We start from the raw sequence: 23,128 nt of genomic DNA on the forward strand, positions 1-23,128 counted from the left end.
ACAAAATATCACTATACCATGACAACAACAAAAACATATACAACTCTCCTTCATATCATACTCTACCCTCATTCTCAAACCGAAACGGTAAGAAACATTAACAAACAAAACAACGATCTGCATGTTCAACCAAAACTCACCAGGAGCAAGACAAACAAACAACAATATATGTTTAAGCGGTAAGCACTTTCGAAAACTCGTAACGTAAACATCTCACCTACTCCACCACAACCGGTGACGGCATCGCAAAACCGCCACCACAACCAACGTACCGCTTGATGCGAAAATACCCGCATCACAACATTAAGTACCGTGCCGGATCACCACCCGAGGCACCACAACCACATCGATAACCATCCCAATCACATATAATTCCCATAAACACTGACTCAGTATGACATTTCGAACAAGAAACTCATTCAAAACCATTTTACTAGATTATAACACAACATATTAAACGGAATGAACTGACAAAATCTCATGAACATCATCCTTACCATTTCACGGAATAAACATGTATCATCATTACACATACACTTTTAACTTTCCATGCCAGACCAATCAAATTATTACCTTTTGAACCTCATTCCATTAGTATACCGTACCCAACATAAATTACAAAACATTCATATAACAACTTTATAATTATCACACCATACCACTTTTTGTGAGGTTAGAACCTCACACAAATATTTACACATATCATAGACCCGTAATCACATCCAACTAGTCAATCTTGATCACGTAAGTTACCACTTGACAATGAATATCTCTTATCCAGACTTAACTCAGGTGCCCTTCATAACATATCTTCTTTTACACACAATTATCACCACCGTGAACGTAGCCATATCATCGTACCTAACTACCAACGAATACCTCATATATCCATACCTTAAAATCCCTCATAACCAAACATTAATCACCTTCACAAAATCAACCTCATTAGAACAACTAACTTCCCCAAAATAACATCATCCTCAACCACTAGTGACAATACTATGACACCAACATTTTTCATGTGACTACTCTCTTACTATCACTTCTTAATATAACAATCCTTTTCCTCCCTTTGGTTCTCATCCCAAACAACAAACATCAAATATATCAACAAAAATCACCTCAACACTATTTCCAATTTCATCCGTAATTGTATCGTCACCCGACACACCACCAAATCTCATATCGTGCAAATTCTTTACCCAACTTTTGCTTTCTTTAATTCCTCGAAACTCATGATTATCATGTTGTCCTGGAACTTCTACATAACTGTAACTCAAATCCTCATGATAGTATCATACATCTCTACGATTCCTTACTCTTATATCACATATCCTCAGTGAACATGTTCCTAGTTTTACTCCCCTTATTCTTTTCTTTTACCCTCGACAACTCCCTTAATGATCCAACTCTTCATTATTTCTATCTAACTCTCTAGTGCTCCGGTTACCTTCACATTGCTCCAAACTCAATTCCCATTATTTTATGTCGATATCATCTCACTCTTTCTTACCATGGGTCTTCTCTCATTATACTATAACTCCCAATTGTCACTAATCTATCCATAGAATCAAAGTTTAAAGTTCAAAACAATTGCATCTCCCTTTTTACATCACTAGGAAACCAAAATTCATCTCATACCGTTAGCTGCCCAAAGAATTACTCACTAGGCTCACATCGTGAAAATTCCAAATTCCCAAACTTGGTCACCATCTTCAATTCCACGTCGCGACATATCTCTATCTAAGTTCACTATATACCCCTCTTCTCCATCCATCTAAAGCAACCTTTCATTACATATATCCTTAAGCAACACAATGTTAACCGTCTCCCTCTATAAGTCCTTACACATCCCGAAATGTCACTATTCGTATCTCTCATCTCAATCTTTCATTCTCATGCTTCTTTACACTTACATCACCCTTGCCCATATACACTTACTTTTATACTACTCAATACACGACTATTTCACTCATCATATCTCACAAAACATGCTCTTTACCTCGATTAGCTCATCATTCTTCCCTTTTCTTTTTCCACTATCCTTCACAACCACATTAACACATGTCTTCCTTACCCAACACATGTCCCTCATAAGCCGTCATTCTCCATGTCATAGCTTCCAGTAACTTACGTATCAAAACCGTCTCACATATAAAAGAATGCGCTAAGACTCAAAACATACATGTGTATTTACCCTACGACTCAAAACAATGCAAAAACATAGCCACCGGCTCAAAACAAAAGTAAGAACATAGCCACCGACTCAAAGTGACCGCCCAATGAGGTACTCAGTCGGGTACATAACATACTAGGTCGAGTACAAGGTACTCGGTCGAGTAACTATATTACTTGGTCGAGTTTTCGACTCCAGAAGCAACTCAATTGCCGCAGAAGGATTACTCGGTCGAGTATTGGGAATACTCGGCCGAGTAGACCTTACTCGGTCGAGTATGAGACTACTCGGTCGAGTTCACGACTCCAGACGCTAACCAGTATTATCACAGAGAGATTACTCGGCCGAATATGTAATACTCGGTCGAGTATAAAAGACACTCGGCCGAGTAGGGACTACTCGGTCGAGTATAGGTGCAGTTCTCAGCACCGTCCAGTTTAAATAAAACAGTCATATCTCACTCGTTACTTGGTCATTCTGGGCGTGTGACCTATCGTTAGAATCGTAAGAGGACAAGCTATCACCTCAACTTGGAATCATAGCAATATCATTTCTCGAACTTGACTTATAACAGTTTTAAGACAACCCTTCCGTAATCGGTATTCAGATAAATCAAGCTTTCTAATGCCAAAACAACTTGAACATGCATAAGGTAACAAAAACAACTTAATACTTCTAAATACCAGTACATGGATGAACTTTTATCATTCTCACATGAAGATTAAAAACGACATTCATATGCATAGACACATGAGCTTAATCACATGCTACTACTAACAACCAAACATTAACATCATCATGATCATATAAATACATCCTACCTCACATTACACATACTCCAATTATTTCACCTTTCGTTTACACAATTAAACAAGATTTTCCATCTATATATGACACTCCACACCCCGTTTCAAAAGCCAAGCAGTAACCACATAACATGCTCCAGGTTACGTCACACGCAACTACGCACTTCCTTTATCATATACCACCATGGTCAGATCCTTTCATTTCATCCAACAACAATACAAGGCTCAAGTTACAAGTATTACACACACACGACTCAACATACAAAATTTTCCCCCATGTGACCGGCTTGAGATTGTAAGGGCCTTAGTGCGACTCCGGGACGTCTCCCAAGTCTTTGCGGTAGCTCCAAACAACTCTCCCGGGTTCATTTTATTTAGACTCCCTAAGTTCATTGGGTTCATTTATTTTAGGTGCCGGAATCGTCGGCTCTGATACCACTTTGTAACACCCCCTCATACCAAGGTACCTTACCAGGACTACTGACATGAAAGGTTGTTACCATCTCGGTTGCCCGAGGTTAGTATATATCAAAAGCAAACGGTCAAACACATATATTAATGTACGGTAATTATAAAGGTTACATAGTCTCCAAGATCTAATAAACGAATTATCCAAATGGCAACAACTACCAAAACAATAACTAAAGCTCGTGATGGTGTCATCTAATCCAGCGTGGTGACTCTCCCATGATCGCCCCAAGCTCAATAAATGTATCACTGTCACAACCGCTCACCATCCCCGAATGGATCACCGCAGTTTTACAAAACAACAACACGGGGTCAGATTACTCAATCAATATAAGACAACAACATTACCGCTAGCTGATCATCGATCTCACGCACAAGAACCGACTACACACCGAAGTGTGTAGCCCGCCATTACCCATCGCAACGGGTAATCCTCGCCGCCGATGGGTGACCGCAGCCCATCCCCACCTAGTCCAGCTCATCAACGAGCGACTAACAATCCCTGTCCCTTAATGTGCACATCCCCTCCCATGGCGGGTTCCACGGAGGGCGAACTAGGGTGTGAAGCCACTCCCGCAAGTGACTCCACCACAATCACACAAACCACAAAGATCACATTTGCCACAACACAATCACCTCACCACCGTCACCACAACACCCATACTCCGATGATCAGCAGATAACAACAATTACAATACAATAGTAATCTCAATCAATTAACAGTACTGAGTAGGGGGAAACCCTACCTTTTCGCAACCCGCTATGCTGTAATCGACCATACAAATGCATAACAAATATCACGTCGTCACCTACAACAATAATCACATACTACAATTACACATTGCACAATCCCATTTTCCCCAATTCCATATATACAAGAACCCCAAAAAAAAATACAAATGACAAGGGAATGAAACTTACCATGAAGTAGAATAAGAGACTACACGCAAGGATCACGACGATTTGCACACACAACGAGATATGAGGATGATTAGGGAGTGATTAGGGAGAGATCGTAGAATGATAAAGCTTTCCAATGATATTAGAAACTGACGCGGAAATATAAAATACCCTAAACATTCCCTAATCAAACCGTCGAAATAACACTCCGCCAAACCGGACACTCGGTCGAGTAAGTGTGTACTCGGCCGAGTGTCCCATACTCGGTCGAGTGTTAACTATACTCGGCCGAGTGTTCCTCGGCAGAACCAAAACAACACACAACCTCAAAGACTACTCGGCCGAGTAGGCGCTACTCGGTCGAGTAGTCACCAAGGAAAATCCGTAGTGTTACAATCTTCCCCCCTTAAAAAGAACTTCGTCCCGAAGTTCACACTCTACTATAAAACAAAGCACAACACTACGCCACAAGACTATACCAACCACATATAACAACACCAAGGAACTACACAAGTCACCACAAAATCATTACCCCGACTCAAAGCAAAACAACAAACAAAACAAAACACGACCGCGAAGTTCCAATCCAACCTATAAAACATGGACACTTAACACCAACTCCACAAACTACTCTTCCTTCCACAACATGGCTCACGATATCGTCTCAACTATAGCATAGGCTCTCAATACTGACTCCATAACATTACCCAATAACCACAATATAATGTTGCCAACCTTGTATCACTTCCATAACACTCAATAGCACTCAACCACAAAAGAAGATCAATCATCAAAACGGAATGTTACAATTCAACACAGCACCTTCATCCAGCACTAGTCAAAGTCCATTTGACGTGGTCGTCTATGAGGTCAATCCTCTCATGCCCTTAGATCTCTCAAATGTCCCAAGGGAGGAGATGAATTTTGATACTAAGAAGAGGGCTGCAGAACAAATGCTGAAGTTACATGTACAGTTAGAAAACAGATTGAGAAATCAAATGAGGTCTATAAGAAACAGGGGAGGATTCCAAGGAAGAAGAAAGAGTTTCAGCCACTTGAAGAAGGAAAGGTTCCCATCCAAGAGAAATAACAAGTTAATGCCAAGAGCTGACGGGCCATTTGAGATAAGTGAGAAGATAGGCCGAAGTGCTTATAAGGTTGACTTGCCCCGTGATTATGGAGTGTATGGAACATTCAATGTTGGGGAGCTTAGCTTTTATTATGAATACTCTGAGGACGAGCAGGCTCAGGGAAGGTTGTAACGGGAATTGAGGAACATGCCAATACAGAATTGTTGGCACAGAAATACAATCCAAGGTCTAGTTTAAGTCTTATCCTGGTCTGCATCAAGCTAAAGTCATGGAATTTTGTCTAAGGGAAGAGTTAAACCACTAGCTCCCACCTTGGCCAAATGAAACAAGATTAAATTAGCTCCAAATTATACATCTAAGGCTAATTCTGATTAGATAGAGTTGAAATCTGCACCAGAAAACGAACCAGAAAAGCTTAAAAAGCATATCTTTTTTGAACAAATAGGCTGAATTGATTTAGAGACTTTGCTGTTAAGGCTAATTTCAGCACAAGCTTAAGACAATAAAGAGGAACTGGATTTAATAACTTTGCATTTATTTTACTTTACCCTTCATCCGTCCACGGGTAAATAAAACAACATCGCCAGTATTGCCCCAGCCATTTTACATGCTAACTACCGGACTACCGGAGTAGGAATCAAATAGGGCGAGATCACTAATTTAATTGAATGTCATTATACTATACAGAATAATTGATGGATGATTCATGACTAGTGAGTAGTGACATCGCGTTCTTCGTCATTTTACACGCTTACTATAGGAATCTAACTAAACAAATCTATATACAATATGATTAGACTTATTAAAAATATCAACTAATCATTTCATCCAAAATTTATATTCCTAACATTTTAATCAATCGTTATAGATAACTATTATCTGAAATAGAGGGAGTAATAATTACCACAAAAAATATAAATAATTATTGAGTTAAGTTTTCAGATAAACATAGTTGAGTATAGATCGTATAGTCTAATTCAATACGTGTGGAGATCCTCTTCATTTCCTAAAAAAAGAAATAGAGAGTTTATTTTTTTCCGGTAGCCCAGATCGTATTCTAGTATTATTAAACGGTTCTAAATTTATGCATATAAAAAGAAAGGAATAATGAGATTTAATAGGGAAATTATTATTAAATGAATTTAAAAGAGAAAATGGACTAACATAAATGAAGAGTTTACCCTCAATCTGGCTAGTCTCCTTTCAGATGGATCATTTTAGTCTTCTTCAAAAAGACGGGATTTTGATACCATTTTACAGCTAAATATGACCAATTTTAGAAAACATGTTACCATAAACTGTAAATTTAGCTAAACCATTGTGGTATTTAAAAAAACTAAAATGACTACAAAATCCCGTCCTTTAAAAAAGACGAAAATAGTCGATGTAAAAGAAGAATGGGAAATTCCCACTTGTACCCCTCTAATATTGACTAATCTCAGTTGTACCCCTTCTTTTCAGAAAAGCCCACTTATACCCTCCAACTTTCTAGTTATTCTCACTTATACCCTTAAGTATAGTAAATGATAAATGTTGAGCATAAAGTGGGGAAGAATGGTTAAAGATGAATGTTGAAAATGAAGTGGAGTCCAATAAAATGAATTTGGAGGGGGAAAACGATGTTTGTTGAAGAGAAAACAAATATTTCAATTAGATATGCTTCTTCATATTGTTTATGAAGCCTTTAAAATCTTACTTGATGTCTTGATGGTACTTAACACTTCTTCCCCACTTCATAATGACAAGCGAGAATTCATTTCACGTCTTAATTGTTGGTGCTTAATATTATGGACTTATGGTCACGATTTCTATGTAACTAGGATGTTGAAGTTTGGATTTCCTTAAAAGTAGGGGTACAAGTGAAATTAGTCAATATTAGAGGGGTACAAGTGAGAATTTCCCATTCTTCTTTTACAAGTGAAATTAGTCAATATTAGAGGGGTACAAGGGGTATAAGTGAGAATAACTAGGAAATTAAAGGGTACAAGTGGGTTTTCCTGAAAAGAAAGGGTACAAGTGGGATTAGTCCATACCAGATGAGTACAAGCTGGAATTTCCCAAGAAGAATTTGTGTTATTTATCATTTTTACAGTATATTTTTCGTTATCCAGTCTTAAAATTCAAGTGATTGAATTAAATTTGCGTAAAAGGCAATCGAAGTTCCCCCTATAAATACCTTCCACTTTTCATTGGCTCCACCAAAACTTTCTAACTCGCTCTTCATCACCACTCACTCACTTCCGAGTTGACTCGTCTCCAAACTCCCTTTCTTTACCTGAGAAAAATGGCCGTTGAACCCCTTCGCGTACTTGTCACCGGTGCCGCCGGTATTACTTCTTCTTCACTTTTCTTACCAATTCATTTATTTGATCTATAATTATATTTATTTACTCCCTCCGTCTCATAAATACCTTCTGCTCTCGTATTCATACACTAGTTAAAACCCGCAAATTAGAATCGGTTTTTCTAACATGTACCCGTGGCCGTGGGGCACATGGTATACGTTAGAAAAACCGAATTAAAATGAGCAAACTTTATTGCTTCTGTTGTTAAACTCGCAAATTAGTATCGGCTCGTGACCGTGGGCTACATGTTAGAAAAACCGAATTAGAATTAGCAAACTTTAGTATTAAATTTCGATTATTTATCGAATACAGAAGTTGTTTCGTCGTTATTTTTCTTGATTATGTATATGTTTTAGGGTTTTATGATCTTCGGATTGTTTGAATCTGCACATGTGTTCTGATGATTTTTTTATCTTTTGGTTTTATTTTGTTAGTTAATTCAGTTTAGTGCTTACTGAGAAGAATCTTGTGTATGTTAAAATTGTTCTGGATCGAAAAATTTGATGCAAAGCGTTTTAGTTTAGAATTAGTTTTGCTGATTTGAGTTGATGTGAGGGGCTTAAAGACTTAGGGTGTGTTTGGATAGCGAAAGTGGAGGGAAATGGAGGGGAGGGGGAAGGAGGGAAGAGAAAGGGAGGTAAGGGAAGGGGAGGGCAAATGGCGAGTGAGTGTTTGGATACAATTTCCTTCCAAATCTTGCCTATTGTTGAGTGATTTTGATTTGCCTTGGAGGAGGGAAAATGGATCCCTCCAAATCTTTTCCCCTCCATTTCCCTCCACCCTTATTTGCTATCCAAACAAGGGATTTTAAATCCCCTACTCTCCCTCCCTTTCTTTTCCCTCCGAATCACTCAATCCAAACACACCCTTAGGGTGTATTTGGATTGAGGGATTTAGAGGGAAAGGGAGGGAAGAGAATTGGAAGGATGAGAAATTCATTGTTTGGTTAACAAAATGAAGGTAGAGGGATTTGGAGGGGAGGGAAAATGGATCCCTCCATTTCCCTCATATAAGGCAAATTATTTCCCAACCAACATAGGCAAGATTTGGAGGGAAAATCACCTCCTCCATTGTCCCTTCCCTCCCCTCCCCTTCCTTTCTCTTCCCTCCTTCCCCCTCCCCTCCCTTTCTCTCCTTTTTTCCTATCCAAACAAAGCCTTAAAGTTCAGCTAGTTATTTAGTCTGATTCATAACAAAGGGGAGAACTTCGTGTTTGTGAGCTTTATGTGAAGTCAGTGGCGGAGCCAGGAGCTATTGTTAAAGGTGGCGAAAATGTTCAGGGGAAGCGAATTTGTAATGGAATGTGGTAAAAGTAAAGTAAAAATCGAAAATTTTAACTAAAGATCAAAACTTTTCCATTATCCACCCCCTCTCCCCCTAGCTCCAGCACTGTGCGAAGGCTGTGATGATGAAACATTTCTCGATGCTGATGTTATTGTTAAATTCAATTGAAAGTATATGATGCCTCGGCATGTATATACTTTCATGATGACAGCATTTATGCATGTCTGAACCCCGATCATCTTTCTGTTTTTCGAGCTTTGATTAATTTTCTTTTCAAACAGTTCTATTCATTAGAGTGGCTATTTAAGATTGTTGGCAACATGGCATTGTATTTTATGGATGACTTCTGGATATTGACTAGATAAATGTAACCCTAGTATGTGAAAAGATAAAACTTTACAAAGGCTGTGATGACAAAAACATTTCTCGATGCTGAAATTATTGGATGAACAATTGGAGTATATGATGCCTCGACGTATGTATACTTCCACGATGACAGAATTTGTGCGTGTCTGAGCCTCTAACTTCATAATGCATTTCCCAACTCAGATTAGATTTCTTTTATAAATGTTCTGTTCCTGGTTTGTGGCTTTAAGGTACATCGAAATATATTTTAATTCTTCCATTATGCATTTAAGTTTTCTGTCTTTGTTGTAAACTTGTTATGATGATTGCTACTTGCTTGAATTGGAATAGTTTGCATTCTCGTGAATAGATGACGATACTTCCAACATATTCATTAAGCTATTTTTTTGGTTATTTGTGTGTTGCAATTTTATGTAGTATAAGATGAGATGCAGTTGGAAGGTGCTTTATGTAGCTTTAACACTGATGTATTTATGTGCTGAAATCTCCGATTTAAAATTAGATAAATCAGTTTGTTAGTGTGAGCCTTTCAATTGTATGGACTTGAGGTGATGAGATGGTTGCTTTGGATGTTTAGGGCAAATTGGATATGCCCTTGTTCCCATGATCGCTAGGGGAATAATGTTGGGTGCCAACCAGCCTGTCATCCTACACATGCTTGACATTCCTCCTGCTGCTGAGGCGTTGAACGGAGTGAAGATGGAGCTTGTGGATGCTGCATTTCCCCTTCTCAAAGGTTGTTGAGTTGTTGTTATGTTATTTCCCTAATTCGACATCAAGCGGCCAAATGGGACCTTTATGTGATCCTAGGTTTCGTGTTTTTGTTCAGGTGTTGTTGCTACTACTGATGCTGTTGAGGCCTGCAAAGGTGTAAATGTTGCTGTCATGGTTGGTGGTTTCCCAAGGAAAGAAGGCATGGAGAGGAAGGACGTGATGTCGAAGAATGTTTCCATCTACAAGTCCCAAGCTTCTGCCCTTGAGCAACATGCTGCTCCCAATTGCAAGGTTTGTAGTTGCCTTTAGTCTCCTCAATTGCTAATAGGAGTAGTTTTGATATAAAACTTTGGGATATTCTCTCGTGTACCCCTCAACCTTTTCATTTTCTAAGATGTACCCCTCTTTTCTTGCAAAAAAAACTTTGACCGTATAAATAACTCTTGGCTACAAGTTCAGAATACGATAAACTTTTTTTTCATATTGATCGTCTTTGAGAGGTCTTCAGTTTAAAAAAGAATTCACCGACGTCTCAACTCGTAGTCGGGAATTATGGTCGGTCCAAGTTTATTCGTTAAAAAAGCTTTGACCAACCATAACTACCACCTATGAGTTCAAAAAGCGGTGAATTTTCTTTTCAAATTCAAGGCCTTGACGAGATAATTGGTTTGGAAAAAAAATTGTCGTTTTCTGAACTCGTAACACAGAATTATTGACGGTCAAAGTTTTTTTTTTGAAAAACGAGAGGTACACCTTAGAAAACGAAAAAGTTCTGGGGTACACGAGAGAATAGCTTATAGCATGCTGAGAAAATGTGATGCAAAATCTAGTATCCCTTTCTTTACATGATAGAAATGTAGTATTGGTGTGAATTTTCATCGAGAATCTTCTTCACTGTCTATTTGTTGTGATTTTCACCTATCTGTTTTGTATTTTGTCCCATGCAATTATTTTCTCTTATGCCGGAGATAAACAAACTCCTCTCAAGTCTTGGCATTTCATTGTCAATTTTCATTTGTTGAATGGTATTAAAAAAGCAAAGCGAGAGATGAGTCGGCCTCACCTCTACCTACCTCACAACAATTTTGTTTCTTCATGTTACTCTTTAGCTTTTAAAAAATAAAAGGTATTTTGTTTTATTAAAATAGACTGTTTTAGAAGTCCGAATAGCTAGAGTTTGAATCTTAAAACTTGACATAGAAACTTTCTATGCTGACTCTAGCCATGGCGAAAATGTCAAGGCAGTCTTACCCAAGCCAGGTCCTGTTTGTAACTAAAGTAATGGAAGATGAGATTTATTTCATGTTATTCTGGCTCCCTTTATCTCGAAAAATAATTCGTATGGACGGTAAGAGTCATTTGATTGTTAATTTTCAGGTTTTGGGTCCCCATATCTTATTATTACCCATCAACACGGAAAGTTCAAAACTGCTATTGTGGCATTGCCTCATCTTGACCTTTTGCTATCTGTTTCTTCAGGTTTTGGTTGTTGCAAACCCTGCCAACACCAATGCATTGATCCTGAAGGAGTTTGCCCCTTCGATTCCCGAAAAAAACATTAGTTGTCTAACAAGGCTGGACCACAACAGAGCTCTTGGCCAAATCTCAGAGAGATTGAATGTTCAAGTATCTGATGTTAAGAATGTTATCATTTGGGGAAACCACTCATCTTCCCAATACCCTGATGTTAACCATGCAACCGTGAACACACAAAGTGGTGCTAAGCCTGTTCGTGAACTTGTAGCTGACGATGCATGGTAAGCGAGACAGATCCAATAATCAGAAATCATTTTGTAATGTAGCACTATATTAAAAAATGCTAATTGTTAAATTCGGTTGATTTGTTTATCTTGGAAGGTTGAACGGAGAGTTCATTTCAACTGTGCAACAACGTGGAGCTGCAATTATCAAGGCAAGGAAACTCTCCAGTGCGTTGTCGGCTGCCAGCTCTGCATGTGATCACATCCGTGATTGGGTGCTCGGAACCCCTGAGGTTGGTGTATTTGATTCAATAATTTATCGCAGTATTTTGTATTTGATTCAGTAATTTATCCTTCCTTCATGTGGCAAGAAGCTTACAGTATTTTGTATTTGATTCAATAATTTATCGCAGGGCACTTGGGTGTCTATGGGTGTGTACTCTGATGGATCGTACAATGTTCCAGCCGGAATCATCTACTCCTTCCCAGTGACCTGCAAAAATGGAGAATGGAACATCGTTCAAGGTAAATATTTGACGAAGTTTTGGTTGTTTATGTTGACAAGAAACACACCGGCCAGATGTGACACCAGCATTGGGAATACTAACAGTTTTTCGCTCATATGACAGGGCTTCCCATCGATGAGGTCTCAAGGCAGAAAATGGATGCAACTGGGGCGGAGCTTGTTGAGGAGAAGGCGTTGGCCTACTCATGCCTCACTTAAATTCCTTGTTCCTGGCGCGTCAAGCGTAAAGCTAAAGTTTTCACAATAAGCCATGTTAAACGAAACTATTTAAGCTGATTTGCCTTGTGGCCGCCCGCTACCAGCTTTTAGAATTTTAATCCTACGACTGGTTGTTGTGAATTTTTTTTACATATTTCACAAACTGGAGAAAATTTGCATAGAAATGATTTCACCTTGCTTATGGAGTGCTTTCGGTCATATCTGGCTTTCTATTATTTTGCAGTTTAGCATGACTAATTAAGGTCACCCGGGTTGGCTCGTATTGGGTTACAGTTTGGTTAGGACATGTGGAATCGGTTTACACAAGTTGGTTTGGGCTTGTCAGGTCCGGTTCGGGGTCATCTTTTGCCAACTTTAAATATACGCCTCAAGTTTATTTCGGGCCATTTTTTCACAGTTGGGTGCTGGATTGCTTCCCTTTTTGATAGTCTTTGTAGGATTCATGAGTCATGACCCTTGTATTTTTTTGGTCGGATTTCTTAGTCCTTTTTAACATTTGGGCTTCGCTTTAATTGTAATTTGGTAGCTGGGTTAGTTACCTTGTCGTCCCATGATTCTGGAAGTATGGGCTAGATGTTAAGACTCAGTGATATTTGGGTATAAGGGTAAGATTATTGGTAGTCTTAAGACAAGATTTTGGTAAGTCTTGAGACAAGATTTACTCAAGACTACCAATAATCTACCCTAGTCTTGACAGAGTCTTAACAAAGTCTTAAGTTGAGTCTTAGAAATCCAAGACTCAACTTAAGATTTTGGGTGAGTCTTGACCCCACCTTAAAGAAAAAATATCCAATGGGTGGGCAACATGTGTCCTTTCTTTTTGTTAAAAAAATAAAGTGGAGGGGAAAAGTAGAGTTTTAGGTGAGTCTGACGGATAATGTATAAAGTCTGAGATGAGTCTGAACAATAAAGAAATAATAAAAGTTAGTGGAAAGCTGATGTGGCAGAGTCTTAAGACTTGAGAAAGTCTGACTGATAATCTCACCCTAACAGATTAATAGACGACTGTTGTTCAACGACAGATTACCTCTAGTTTATAATCTAGTACTATTTATAGATTTTAAAAATATATATTATTAATTTTTCATATTTTAATATCAGGATAAAAAATTAAAATAAAATTTAATTAAAAAAGTTCAGTAAGGTCATGAAATGTGTATTTTAATGAATTTTTTACCAACAAACTAATGATTTTAATTTATAAATTTTATTAAATAATTTTAATGAATTTTTTTGTCACATAAATTATTAATATCAGTTCGTAATTTCTTTTAAACGAATTAAGTAAGTGGTAAGTTTTTTTGTATGAAACTAATAATATCACTTTTTTGGTTTTTCATATACGAATTTTTAGAGTTTTACCAGTTTTGTTTTATTTTAATTAAAAGATACTATAATTTAATTAAAAAAAATGATAATGATTAAAAGATTATATCTTAATTGAAAGATAATAATTTAATAAAAATAAAGTCTTATTCCTTATCTAACCAGATTCATTTTGGAGGGAAAAATTGTTGAGAATTTTTATTCTCCAAGGGGGATGCTATCTTCCATATAACTTTGTTACTATTTATTCGTAAAATTATCGTCATGACATGTAAATAAGGTTGGGTATCTTCCCCACATTTTCTAGTAAGACAATTAAAATCCTCTCCATTTTTGAAAAGAAATGAAGGAGGGTTAATACACTCCATTTTGCGGGGAAGAGGAAACCGAAAGAGAAAGTAACATAAAATTGGTTTATGGGAGGATTTTTAAACGAGAAAAAGGAACATATATCGGATGTCCTTTAACTTTTTTGTTTTTGAGCATATATGTATTTTTTTTTAGCTTATTATATCAAACTTTATTTGTTTTTGAGCATATGTGTATTGTTTTTAGCATATTAAAGTTTATAAGTTAGATTTTAATTTTTTTCCGTCAAAACTCAAATTTAACTAAACTTATATGTAATGTTTTTGAGTTTTATTGTAATTTTTTAGAGTTTAATGTTTAAGTGAATAAACTCATAAACTTCATAGTGAAACTCAGAAATTTTAAAACAAAACTCAAAAACTTTATTATAATGCTCAGAAACTATAAAATTGGAGGTAGTACATCAGATGTATAATCCACTCACTGACTGGGTGAGACTTGAGAGTATATGCATTGAAAATAGAAAGTGTAGGGATTCATGTCGATTCTTGCTTTATAACAGCAAGTTGTAATTATTTATGACTCCATACTTTTATGCAACTGATTAGCATGAAATCATGCATTAATCAAATTTATGACTTTTCTTACTAAGTAGCTAGCCGTAAGATCACAGTTTGTATCACTGTTATTTTCAGCTTGTTGATTACCAATTCACCATTGACTAGGTAAACGAGTACGTACAAGCTGCTACTCTACTTTTTCAATCCCCAATCTTGTACACTAAAGTACGATGTTTTCTTAGACGTTTGTACTATGTTACTCCGATTCTTCTGATTCCCCCCATGTACCCGTATCCCACACTCGACACTTGGACAAGTGTGTGGTACTTTAACACCTCAGTTTAAGCCAAAATATGCATATTTTTAACAAAAATGGAAGAGTCCAGTACTTGGACACGCACCTCTGTCAAATATTTCCAAACGAGTCTCAATAACATATTATTGGTCAGTAACTTTTGTCCATCCATAGAAGCGGATCTTGGAGCAAACAATAAGGGGACAGATAATAATTGAAATTTTAATTAAGTTCATATTTGATACTTCACCTCTCCAAGTAACATCTCCTCGATCGAGTAGATGGAGTTTGCACCTTTGCCTAGTGAAATCAATGACATTCTACTATACATCGTTAATTTTTTTTTTTATGTTGTACAAAAACGGTTTCAGATAAAATATACGGAAAACTCCGTAAATATAATGAAAATTGCGTCAAGAACTGCATTGAATAACTACAATTAAATACTACTCACTACGCCAATTCAAATAACGGCAAATTACTAACGAGTCAATTTTTTTTTTCATTGTACATTTTTCTCAAGTTATTCATCAATCATCATACATTTCTTATGATACTATTTAAACCAAAATCGATTAGACGAGATTAATGCTATTGTACTACTCTCTTAAAGAATTTTCGTCTCCGCCACCTTTATAGTCGTATACTCCTATAACACAGTACGTACTAAGAATATCCATCCAACAAATTAAATTATCCAACAAAAAAGTCCCCAAATTCAGGCAATTCTAATGTCCCACCTGCATTGACAAGAACATCCAACCAAAAATCGACGTTATCCCCTTGATTTACTGACGTATTCTCGACATTTTGACATGTCTGAAATTGATACTGGCTCTCTTCAGTACCATTAGGAAATACGACATCCATGCTAAATGAGTCGTAACATAACTCTGGTGACGACCAAAATGTGTCGTCAATAATAGGAAATTGATCAAATTCCGACTCATTTGCCTCGTATTTTTGTTCATCCATAGAATTTGGCGCTTCAATACTTGAAACGTCGGTAAATGAACTAAAATCGTCACTAAAACCAGATTGTTGAGAAGAATTTCGCGCTTCATCACTCGTGATATCCGAGAAATTATTGGCACTAGTAGAATTGGAATTAGTAGTCGCATTTTTATCGTTGTTTTGGGTATCATCGTGAAGATTTTCTTTGATCATCATCCTGCCTCGTAATTTTGGTGTTTGGTTGTGATTATTGAGTCTTTTCTTCAAGTGGGTATGCCACACATTTTTTATCTCGTTATCTGTTCGTCCTGGAAGTCTTGCTGCTATGGCAGACCATCTGAAAAAAAATGAAAAAACAAAAAACGTTAAGATAAAATACAAATTCTTATATAATACCGTCTAAACTAAATTACAAACATATTAAGACGAAAATCGATTAAATAAAGTTTAAGAAGTAATTAGAACTAACCTATTTCCCATCATTTCATGGAGTTGAATAATAGTATCTTCTTCTTCCTTAGTGAAATTACCCCTTTTAATATCCGGTTTCAAATAATTTATCCAGCGCAATCTACAACTCTTCCCACATCGTAACAAACCTGAACAAATACCCATTTCAAGTTAACAAAATTGTACAAATATTACACGTTAAGTTCAAATTCTGGCTCTATCACTGGACAATAATATGATTAAATAAGTCGTAAAAGAAATGTAAAATTACCAGCTTGTTTAGGAAGAGCACGCCAATTACTATGACCATATTGTTGAATGAATGAAATCAAAACTTGATCTTCTTCACAAGTCCATGGTCCTCTTTTTAGTCCCACCTTGTCACAACATGGAGCTCTTCCCATCTTTTTCTTTTCTTTTTTTTGTAAATTTACGCCAAAATTTATAAATTTATCAGAGCCTTAATCCCGAAATGATTTTGTTGTATGGGTATACTATAAGTTATGTGAGCTCAATTCGTGCAATAAGAAAAGTTGTCAGAAAATTTTGGTGTTTAGCTCAGGTTGTGTTGGGGGTGTATATATATAGAGGTGGAATTGAAGAGACTATAAGATAAAAAAAGTTGCTCAAGTTTGAATAATCCAAGTCTTTAGAATAAAGGTTCGTTGTTATTAATAATAATAATAATAATAATAAGGAAAATAAGTGTCACATTGGTTCAAAGTGGAATTTTGCTACTTCTTGGAAGTAGGCTATCTCTTTCTCAGTCTTTGGCTCTTAAAAAGTTTTTATCTTATGTGCATGGCACTATTTTGTTTTATTTTCTATTTGCAGTGGCGGACTCAGGATTTTAAGTTAGCAGGGTGAAAATTTTCAGCGGGGGTAGAAGAATAATATATATTATAAGGAGACCTTGAAAAAATTCGAAAACTTTAACTAAAATTTTCAAATGTCAGCGGAAGCGACCGTCCCTGCTAGCCCCCCTCCACCATTGCTTGTTAGACTCTGCTCCGTTAGTTTTTATTGTTCATAATAATACGTTATATATTGTCCGTTTTGAGTTAAACCCACACAGGGGCGGTTATGACGGGGGTATAGGGGATTCATCCGCACCCCCTTTGTCAAAAATAAATATAAATTTGATTAGTAAAGTTGCATATTAATTATGTTGGCCTAGTGGTTTGTCATAGGTTTTCTCATCTTAAGAGGTCATGAGTTTAATCCTTCATTTGAGCAATTTTTTTTAATTTTCACCATACATTTTGCTCAATTAAATAAGATTTTTTAATGTATAACTCGATTTTTCGTTGTAAAATTTTTTACTTACCCCATCTATCAAATCCTAGAATCGCTCATCATGCCCACACATATTTAATTATTTGTTTTTGGGATACTTTAAAAAAGTTTCGTAGTATATATTAGTGTTGATGGACAATTATAAAGATGTATTTCATTTTTACACCACCGATGTAGAATATGAATTTGTACCATAATATTATGTTCCTCCATTTATATCGACTAGAGGTGGAAAATAGGTCAACCAGATTGGTTTGGACCAGGTCTTTTCGAAGCTGGCACACACTTCGTTTCAGATAAGGTCGACTCGTTTCGGGTTATGGGCCAGTTTCAGATGTCAAGTTACCGGGTCATTTCGGTTTTGGGTCACTTCAGGTTGAGTCATTCCCGGGTATGGCTCGTTTTGGATCAGGTTAATGGTTACAACACTTTAGTTAGTATTTCAACCCTTTATTTTGATGTAAACAATAGTAATATGACTTATTAGTACTTGTATTTTCGGGTCACTAAGGGTCACTTTGGATCATTTCAGATCGGGGTCATAAATTACGCCAGGTGGTTTTGGGTTGGGCCACCTAGGGTTGAGTCAACATTATTGGGTCAATCAAAGTTCATGCCGAGGCTGAATCTGGTTAATTTGGATTTCAGATCATACTGGGGTCAGACAATTTCGAGTCTCTTTTTGATCTCGGATAATCAGCCTTATCGAATCGAGTCAGCTTTACCAAATCTAATTACGTACTAGTACCTCTATTGTACTTTTTATTTTATTTGTCATAGTACTCCGTAATAAATAATTCAAATTTTTATAAGGCAAAATTTTAACTTTTGGAATATAGACTTTACATTCTCAAAGTTCTCTTACATTCTCATAAACAAGTTAGGATGACCTTACTGAGTGCTTTCGGCCATATCTGGCTTTCTATTATTTTGCAGTTTAGCATGACTAATTAAATTAAGGTCACCCGGGTTGGCTCGTATTGGGTTAGAGTTTGGTTATGACGTGGAATCGGTTTACACAAGTTGGTTTGGGCTTGTCAGGTCCGGTTCGGGGTCATCTTTTGCCAACTTTAAATATACGCCTCAAGTTTTATTTCGGGCCATTTTTTCACAGTTGGGTGCTGGATTGCTTCCCTTTTTGATAGTCTTTGTAGGATTCATGAGTCATGACTCATGACCCTTGTATTTTTTTGGTCGGATTTCTTAGTCCTTTTTAACATTTGGGCTTCGCTTTAATTGTAATTTTGTAGCTGGGTTAGTTACCTTGTCGTCCCATGATTCTGGAAGTATGGGCTAGATGTGAAGACTCAGTGATATTTGGGTATAACAGATTAATAGACGACTGTTGTTCAACGACAGATCATCTAGTTTAATGTATTGTGTTCCCTCCACATTTTAATGTTCTTCCCATTTCTCTATTATATTTGAGTAGTATTATAATGAAATGAGAAGAACATAGAAATGTGGAGGGAGTACTATTTATAGATTTTAAAAATATATATTATTAATTTTTCATATTTTAAAATCAGGATAAAAAACTAAAATGGAAAACTAATCAAAAAAATTCAGTAAGGTCATGAAATGTGTATTTTAATGAATTTTTTACCACCAAACTAATGATTTTAATTTATAAATTTTATTAAATAATTTTAATGAATTTTTTTGTCACATAAATTATTAATATCAGTTCGTAATTTCTTTTACACGAATTAAGTAAGTGGTAAGTTTTTTTTGTACGAAACAAATAATATTTGTTTTTTTGTTTTTCATATACGAATTTTTAGATTTATACCAGTTTTGTTTTATTTTAATTAAAAGATACTATAATTTAATTAAAAAAAATGATAATAATTAAAAGATTATATCTTAATTGAAAGATAATAATTTAATAAAAATAAAGTCTTATTCCTTATCTAACCAAATTCATTTTGAAGGGAAAAATTGTTGAGAATTTTTATTCTCCAAGGGGGATGCTATCTTCCATATAACTTTGTTACTATTTATTCGTAAAATTATCGTCATGACATGTAAATAAGGTTGGGTATCTTCCACACATTTTCTAGTAAGACAATTAAAATCCTCTCCATTTTTGAAAAGAAATGAAGGAGGGTTAATACATTCCATTTTGCGGGGAAGAGGAAACCGAAAGAGAAAGTAACATAAAATTGGTTTATGGGAGGATTTTTAAACGAGAAAAAGGAACATATATCGGATGTCCTCTAACTTTTTTGTTTTTGAGCATATATGTATTTTTTTTTAGCTTATTATCTCAAACTTTATTTGTTTTTGAGCATATGTGTATTTTTTTGAGCATATTAAAGTTTATAAGTTGGATTTTAATTTTTTTCCGTCAAAACTCAAATTTAACTAAACTTATATGTAATGTTTTTGAGTTTTATTGTAATTTTTTAGAGTTTAATGTTTAAGTGAATAAACTCATAAATTTCATAGTGAAACTCAGAAATTTTAAAACAAAACTCAAAAACTTTATTATAATGCTCATAAACTATAAAATTGGAGGTAGTACATCAGATGTATAATCTACTTATTGCCTGGTTGAGACTTGAGACTTGAGAGTATATGCATTGAAAATAGAAAGTGTAGGGATTCATGTCGATTCTTGCTTTATAACAGCAAGTTGTAATTATTTATGACTCCATACTTTTATGCAATTGATTAGCATGAAATCATGCATTAATCAAATTTATGACTTTTCTTACTAAGTAGCTAGCCGTAAGATCACAGTTTGTATCACTGTTATTTTCAGCTTGTTGATTACCAATTCACCATTGACTAGGTAAACCAGTACAAGCTGCTACTCTACTTTTTCAATCCCCAATCTTGTACACTAACGTACGATGTTTTCTTAGACGTTTGTACTATGTTACTCCGATTCTTCTGATTCCCCCCATGTACCCGTATCCCACACTCGACACTTGGACAAGTGTGTGGTACTTTAACACCTCAGTTTAAGCCAAAATATGCATATTTTTAACAAAAATAGAAGAGTCCAGTACTTGGACACGCACCTCTATCGAATATTTCCAAACGAGTCTCAATAACAACATATTGGTCAGTAACTTTTGTCCATCCATAGAAGCGGATCTTGGAGCAAACAATAAGGGGACAGATAATAATTGAAATTTTAATTAAGTTCATATTTGATACTTCACCTCTCCAAGTAACATCTCCTCGATCGAGTAGATGGAGTTTGCACCTTTGCCTAGTGAAATCAATGACATTCTACATTTCTACTATACATCGTTAATTTTTTTTTTTTATGTTGTACAGAAACGGTTTCAGATAAGATATACAAAATACTCTGTAAATATAATGAAAATTGTGTCAAGAACTGCACTGAATAACCACAATTAAATACTACTCACTACCCCAATTCAATTAACGGCAAATTACTAACGAGTCAATTTTTTTTTCATTATACATTTTTCTCAAGTTATTCATTCATCAATCATCATACATTTCTTACGATACTATTGAAACCAAAATCGATTAGACGAGATTAATGCTATTGTACTATACTCTCTTAAAGAATTTTCGTCTCCGCCACCTTTATAGTCGTATACTCCTATAACACAGTACGTACTAAGAATATCCATCCAACAAATTAAATTATCCAACAAAAAAGTCCCCAAATTCAGGCAATTCTAATGTCCCACCTGCATTGACAAGAACATCCAACCAAAAATCGACGTTATCCCCTTGATTTACTGACGTATTCTCGACATTTTGACATGTCTGAAATTGATACTGGCTCTCTTCAGTACCATTAGGAAATACGACATCCATGCTAAATGAGTCGTAACATAACTCTGGTGACGACCAAAATGTGTCGTCAATAATAGGAAATTGATCAAATTCCGACTCATTTGCCTCGTATTTTTGTTCATCCATAGAATTTGGCGCTTCAATACTTGAAACGTCGGTAAATGAACTAAAATCGTCACTAAAACCAGATTGTTGAGAAGAATTTCGCGCTTCATCACTCGTGATATCCGAGAAATTATTGGCACTAGTAGAATTGGAAAAAGTGGTCGCATTTTTATCGTTGTTTTGGGTATCATCGTGAAGATTTTCTTCGATCATCATCCTGCCTCGTAATTTTGGTGTTTGATTGTGATTATTGAGTCTTTTCTTCAAGTGGGTATGCCACACATTTTTTATTTCGTTATCTGTTCGTCCTGGAAGTCTTGCTGCTATGGCAGACCATCTGAAAAAACGAAAAAAAAAAAGACGTTAAGATAAAATACAAATTCTTGTATGATACTGTCTAAATTAAATTACAAACATATTAAGACGAAAATCGATTAAATAAATTTTAAGAAGTAATTAGAACTAACCTATTTCCCATCATTTCATGGAGTTGAATAATAGTATTCTCTTCTTCCTTAGTGAAATTACCCCTTTTAATATCCGGTTTCAAATAATTTATCCAGCGCAATCTACAACTCTTCCCACATCGTAACAAACCTGAACAAATACCCATTTCAAGTTAACAAAATTGTACAAATATTACACGCTAAGTTCAAATCCTGGTTCCGCCACTGCAGATAAGTATAATTAAATAAGTTGTTTAAAAAAATGTAAAATTACCAGCTTGTTTAGGGAGAGCACGCCAATTACTATGACCATATTGTTGAATGAATGAAATCAGAACTTGATCTTCTTCACAAGTCCATGGTCCTCTCTTTAGTCCCACCTTGTCACAACATGGAGCTCTTCCCATCTTCTTTTTGTAAATTTACGCGAAAATTTAAAAGAGCCTTAATCCCGAAATGATTTTGTTGTATGGGTATATAAGTTATGTGAGCTCAATTCGTGCAATAAGAAAAGTTGTCAGAGAAATTTGGTGTTTAGCTGAGGGTGTGTTGGGGGTGTATATATATAGGAGTGGAATTGAAGAGACTATAAGATAAAAAAAGTTGCTCAAGTTTGAATAATCCAAGTCTTTAGAATAAAGGTTTGTTGTTATTATTAATAATAATAAGGAAAATAAGTGTCACAATATTGGTTCAAAGTGGAATTTTGCTACTTCTTGGAAGTAGGCTATCTCTTTCTCAGTCTTTGGCTCTTAAAAAGTTTTTATCTTATTATGTGCATGCCACTATTTTTGTTTTGTTTTCTAAGGGGTTAAAAGGTTTCTCCTATTTGGCTAATTTATTAAGATGGAATAAAATTATGATTTATCGGTATTCACAAGGTTAGGATTTGTCATTAGAGTGGTGAAAATTTGTAAGAGGATAATTACTTGTGAAATGAGGTAAATCAACAAAAATACGAGGATAAGAAAATTGAAAATTTTGCATTATTTAGAAGGGGCAAACA

At 35.8% G+C, this 23,128-nt stretch overlaps 3 protein-coding genes and 2 non-coding genes across 5 annotated transcripts; 3 read left to right on the plus strand and 2 right to left on the minus strand.

Annotated features, from left to right (window-relative positions):
* Positions 1–7,637: 7,637 nt before the first annotated feature.
* On the plus strand, positions 7,638–12,776 carry LOC141656506 (malate dehydrogenase, cytoplasmic). Its single transcript, XM_074463418.1, has 7 exons — positions 7,638–7,768; positions 10,014–10,172; positions 10,266–10,441; positions 11,630–11,907; positions 12,008–12,143; positions 12,264–12,375; positions 12,480–12,776. Exons 1-7 carry the CDS (start codon positions 7,726–7,728, stop codon positions 12,572–12,574), a joined length of 999 nt encoding a protein of 332 aa, XP_074319519.1. The 5' UTR covers positions 7,638–7,725; the 3' UTR covers positions 12,575–12,776.
* LOC141658362 (small nucleolar RNA snoR126) lies at positions 9,184–9,254 on the plus strand. Its single transcript, XR_012549252.1, has one exon. It is a non-coding gene; the product is annotated as a small nucleolar RNA snoR126 (small nucleolar RNA).
* LOC141658361 (small nucleolar RNA snoR126) lies at positions 9,473–9,591 on the plus strand. The gene has a single exon (XR_012549251.1). It is a non-coding gene; the product is annotated as a small nucleolar RNA snoR126 (small nucleolar RNA).
* Positions 12,777–15,650: 2,874 nt separating the features above from the next.
* On the minus strand, positions 15,651–16,896 carry LOC141655825 (transcription factor MYB15-like). The gene is made up of 3 exons (XM_074462860.1): positions 16,761–16,896; positions 16,509–16,638; positions 15,651–16,376 (listed from the first exon to the last, which is right to left on the minus strand). Exons 1-3 carry the CDS (start codon positions 16,891–16,893, stop codon positions 15,779–15,781), a joined length of 861 nt encoding a protein of 286 aa, XP_074318961.1. The 5' UTR covers positions 16,894–16,896; the 3' UTR covers positions 15,651–15,778.
* A 4,519-nt stretch (positions 16,897–21,415) lies between these two features.
* Positions 21,416–22,154, minus strand: LOC141654713 (transcription factor MYB15-like). The gene is made up of 2 exons (XM_074461833.1): positions 22,144–22,154; positions 21,416–22,013 (listed from the first exon to the last, which is right to left on the minus strand). The coding sequence occupies exons 1-2, from the start codon at positions 22,152–22,154 to the stop codon at positions 21,416–21,418; spliced, it is 609 nt and encodes a 202-aa protein (XP_074317934.1).
* Between the last annotated feature and the right edge of the window lie 974 nt (positions 22,155–23,128).

The sequence above is a fragment of the Silene latifolia genome, chromosome 5 (genome assembly GCF_048544455.1).
Source record: "Silene latifolia isolate original U9 population chromosome 5, ASM4854445v1, whole genome shotgun sequence".
NCBI lineage: Eukaryota > Viridiplantae > Streptophyta > Magnoliopsida > Caryophyllales > Caryophyllaceae > Silene > Silene latifolia.

Coding starts and splice junctions, on each gene's coding strand:
- LOC141656506 (XM_074463418.1), top strand. CDS start 7,726: ATGGCCGTTGAACCCCTTCGCGTACTTGTCACCGGTGCCGCCG. Junction 10,173..10,265: donor TGCATTTCCCCTTCTCAAAG/GTTGTTGAGTTG, acceptor GTTTTTGTTCAG/GTGTTGTTGCTACTACTGAT. Junction 11,908..12,007: donor CTTGTAGCTGACGATGCATG/GTAAGCGAGACA, acceptor TTATCTTGGAAG/GTTGAACGGAGAGTTCATTT.
- LOC141655825 (XM_074462860.1), bottom strand. CDS start 16,893: ATGGGAAGAGCTCCATGTTGTGACAAGGTGGGACTAAAAAGAGGACCA. Junction 16,639..16,760: donor TGCTCTTCCTAAACAAGCTG/GTAATTTTACAT, acceptor GTATTTGTTCAG/GTTTGTTACGATGTGGGAAG. Junction 16,377..16,508: donor CATGAAATGATGGGAAATAG/GTTAGTTCTAAT, acceptor ATTTTTTTTCAG/ATGGTCTGCCATAGCAGCAA.